This window comes from Cotesia glomerata, unplaced genomic scaffold (genome assembly GCF_020080835.1).
Source record: "Cotesia glomerata isolate CgM1 unplaced genomic scaffold, MPM_Cglom_v2.3 scaffold_664, whole genome shotgun sequence".
Taxonomy (NCBI): Eukaryota; Metazoa; Arthropoda; class Insecta; order Hymenoptera; family Braconidae; genus Cotesia; species Cotesia glomerata.
In genome coordinates, this window is record NW_025404308.1 from 1 (window position 1) to 4,495 (window position 4,495).

The following is a 4,495-nucleotide window of genomic DNA, read 5'->3' on the forward strand; positions in this document are numbered from 1 at the left end:
ATATTGACTCTAGTGAATAAATGCCACTGAATGAGAAAAGAAAATATATTTAAAGAAAAATACAGATGAAAAAGTTATTTAATACTTAATTCTAGGGATTTTATATTAAAAATATATTTTAAGATTTTTGTTTTTTAAAAATTTTTTTAATTCAAATTTTGTATTTTTCCCACGAGAAATTGAATGATTATAAAGGATTTCAATATAAAATCATTTTAAGTATCACTTGCTTCGTACAATATCTAGCAGCATTGACCAACCTAAAATTTTTATATAAATAACCCGCGAATACTCTTTGGCTTGAATTAATAAACTAGAATTATCGATTGTAAGCTCTTAATTTCTCATAAATTTGAAAAAAAATATTAACATTGTAAGTAGTTATTGTAGTTGTTCATTTAAATTTAGTACTTAAATGCTTAATAATTCAATAACAATAATATTTAAAATAAATGATAGTAAGCATAGTTATTATTACTATTATTTTTCATCATTAATTTATTGTTACTATTATGACAACTTTCAGTGTTATCTTTATTGTTATTGTTGGTATTGTCGTTATTATTATTATTTTTAATGATTATTTACATGTTGGTGATTATCATATTGTTGTTAAGAAATAACACAATTCGTCCAAACTCATAATTAAATATAAGTGTTTATGTAAAAGAGAATATCGTCGTTTTAAAACTTCCCGCTCAATTCGATTGAAATGGCAAATCATCTACAGACACCTACTGCCACTGACAAGGGGAGGATGATACGACCTTGGGGAAACAGTTTGGGATAGAAATCTTTGACACTTGCAGTGATGAGTACACCATGTGGGTCATACTACTACCTCTGAAATACTAAAGTGCAATACTCAAAAATGGCTAAGAAAAACGCACTCAAAGTTTACTCAGCACTATAATATATTAATAGGTAAATAATTGATACATTAAATTATTCTTTAATAAAATATTTTTTTATTTTCAACTTCATTTCTATAAATTATCTACGGTGTATATCATGAGATATTTGTAATTCATGAATAATTCTTATAACTCTCATATTCATTATAAGTTTAACTGAAAAATATATACCTGCGCCAGACAATAAGAAGGGTCGAATATGGTATGAGGGTACAATAATTCTTGTCCTCGAGTTATTGTAAACTGTACATCGATTCGAGCTCTGTTGGCCCACCGGAAGAATAGTCATGTTGTTGTCCTTGAACCTATGTTAGTCCCACCACTTTTTCAGAAGCTTGACTATAGCAGTTAGTTTCTGAATTTCGACACGAACAGACCTATTTGTGCAGTGAAATTTACTTTAAAAATTGTTTTATAATTTATAAAATGTCATCAAGCGAAGCCAGTTCTTCTCATGGAGATGAAAACACTCCTGATACATCCTTACATAGTGATTTATCGAAGCAACGGCTAAAAGATGGAGTAGCGTATTATGAAGGTTTACTTCTTGAAAGTGATTTAATTGCAAAAACATCTTCTGACACTCTATCTGAAGATGCTATGTTGATTGGTAGAGAATTATATGATAATACGTTAGATATGTTAAATAAAAAGAAGTTCGTAAGCGATCAAGAATTGATTCATGCTCAAGAAGAATGCCCAGACGGAAATTTTGAAGCAGTAGAAGATAATTCAGTTGATGACTATGTTCCAGATGAAAAAAAAAAAAAACAAAAAATGATGGATTATATTCCTCTGGAATATAAAATCCGAACAAAAACAGTTTCACTGTAAAAAAGTCACGCCAAGTCCACGTTCATAAGACTATTAGGAAAAAAAAATTTTTTTTTTCTTTACAAAAAGATACAAAATAAAAAAATTAAAAAATCTAAGTAACCGATATGATTGTTTATGATTTTCGGAAATTAAAAAATTTTATTGTAAATTTAAAAATAAAAAAATTTTAGAACATTATTTAGTATGCGTGGTTGCAAAATATTTTACTTTTAATGAAATTCGTAAAATCTATTTACTAGGACTTTAAAAAATTGAAATACACAATAACGCACACCAAGTACGTTCTAAAATTTTAATTTTTAAATTTACAATAAAATTTTTTAATTTCCGAAAATCATAAACAATCATATCGATTTACTTAGATTTTTAATTTTTTATTTATGAACGTGGACTTGCGGCGTGTTTTACAGTGGCTATTTTGTTCGGATTTTAGTATTTTTGTAATTATAATGAAAATTTACAATTGATAACAACTTAAATCTCGTGTTGACTGGATTTTTTTACTGCAAACTATCCCCTTGAAGCTACAGTTTATGTAGATGTAATTCCAGTGCACCCTGGCGGCCATAGATGCAAGCTACGAATCACTTTTTTTTACTGTAGTTGCGTGTCTATAGGAAGGATTACTACACATATTCATTTTATCTAGTCTGTGGCGCTGATATTCCCCATCGAAAAAAAGTCAGGATCGAAATTTCTGGGCTTACTATAGTTTGTGCTGATAAAATTTAATAATTTTAAGTGAATTAAGTGTTATAATTGATTATAATTAATTAATATCAGTAAAATAAAGTATAAATTACTTTTATAATATATCATTTTGGAAAAAGGAGAACCATATAATTAAATAAAATTTTGCAACCTCGAAATACCGTTCTGCTTACAGTAAACACAGTCGGTAGTCTGGCGCTCCGTTTACAATGGGATTTTTGAACGGAACTTGGCGCCAGATTCTACCGAATCTGTGGATTAAAGTTTTAAACATAGCAAAAGCTCACCCTTCATGGAAACTAGAGACATTACAAAAAAATGGATGTAGTCATTTGAAGAGAATGGATCATTTGAAAGTATGGGAAAAAGATGTTGAACATGGTGGAACTAAATTTGATAAATATCATGTGATTGATTCTTGGACGTATGACCGCTTCGTCGAGGCAAGACAAAATTATCAACAAGTGACTACACGAAATTTGCAGCAATGGGCTTTAGCTGCAGCCAGCCAGTTTCCTAATCTTCAATTTACAGCGTCCGACCCATGGGTAAAAAAATTTAAACAAAGACACAACATTCGTCAACGCAAAATTACAAAATTTGTAACAGACAAAGAAGTTCACACCATGCCAGAAATTATCGCCTCTGCAGAAATGTTTCGCATTCAAACAAAACAATTGATATCTAACTTCGATAGTGACTTCGTTATTAATACAGATCAAACAGGTATATAAATTTTCTAACGGTAAACTAATTATTTTTTATTCCATTATTAAATTTAATCTGAAGTTAATCATTAGATTTTTAAAATTCATATTTTCAGGATGTCAATACCAATCAATGTTTAATAGGACACTGACGGAAAAAGGAAGCAAAACAGTGTTTGCAAAAGTACAAGACATGACCAAGGTGTCACACTCATATACTGCACAATATACCATAACATTATCTAGAAAATTACTACCACATGTTTTTATTTGTTTGCAAGAGCCTACAGGTGATTTTGGGCCAAGAATAAAGAAAAACGTAGAAGAATATTTAAAAAAATACAACAATGTTATTGTCACATCATCAAAATCAGGAAAACTGACAACTACTCTCTATAAAAATTTTCTAGAGAAATGTTTAATGTCATATGTTCAAAAAAATAAATTTCTTTTAATTATTGACTCGTGGACAGGACAAGTGAAGCCAGAATTATATGATGAAATATTTCAGGATGATAAAAAAATGCCTACATGCACATTTTAAAAGTTACTACCTCCAAAATGTACTCCGTTAGGTTCAACCATGCTGATGTCTATTTCTATATGAACAGGTGAAAAAATTTTATCCAACGATTACGCAAAAGTACACGCTGAACTTCTAGACAAGAATTATGAAATTCATTCCCGAGAGGATTGCATAAAGAAATTCATTCGAATTTATTCATGCACCAATTTGTCAATCGCGCCAATATTTCCGAGAACATGATGGAATATGCCTGAGTTCGCCAGCGGGCTTTGTGACACATGAAATTTTTTTACTAATGTCAATGATGGGTGTTTCTCATTGGGAGACCGTTTAAAAATACCGTGTCATTGTAAAAAGCAGCTTATTTATTTGTTGTTCTTGGTGTAGAAAAACTTTTTGTTTTGAGAATGTTCTTATCATAAGTATCACGCAGGATCATGTAATAATATCTCATAGTGCGTAATAATAAAATATTAGCTTTAACGTTAATTAAAAAATGTATAATTTTCCATTGGTAATTTCTCGACTTATTATTTGTTTGTACCACCGCAGATAATTTATAGAAAATGAAGTTTAAAATTGAAAAATTTTTTATTAAAGGAAAGAGATAATTTAATGTATCAAGTATTTGCACCTATTAATATATTATAGTGCTGGGTAGAAGAAACTTTAGAGTAGCGTTTTCTCAGCCATTTTTGAGTATTGCACTTTGTAGTATTTCAGAGGCGGTATACCCACATAGTGTACTACCACTAGGTCCAAGATTATCAAAATCGGTTTCCCCAAGGTCGTATCCCCCT

At 29.8% G+C, this 4,495-nt stretch overlaps 1 protein-coding gene across 1 annotated transcript; it reads left to right on the forward strand.

Moving 5' to 3' along the window:
• The first annotated feature begins 2,695 nt into the window (after positions 1–2,695).
• LOC123274732 lies at positions 2,696–3,713 on the forward strand. The gene is made up of 2 exons (XM_044742467.1): positions 2,696–3,188; positions 3,286–3,713. The coding sequence occupies exons 1-2, from the start codon at positions 2,804–2,806 to the stop codon at positions 3,711–3,713; spliced, it is 813 nt and encodes a 270-aa protein (XP_044598402.1). The 5' UTR covers positions 2,696–2,803.
• Positions 3,714–4,495: the final 782 nt, after the last annotated feature.

Excerpts from the sequence above, each read along its gene's own strand:
- LOC123274732 (XM_044742467.1), top strand. The coding sequence starts at position 2,804 with ATGGATCATTTGAAAGTATGGGAAAAAGATGTTGAACATGGTGGAACT. Across the intron at positions 3,189-3,285 it reads TATTAATACAGATCAAACAG|GATGTCAATACCAATCAATG; the intron begins GTATATAAATTT and ends TCATATTTTCAG.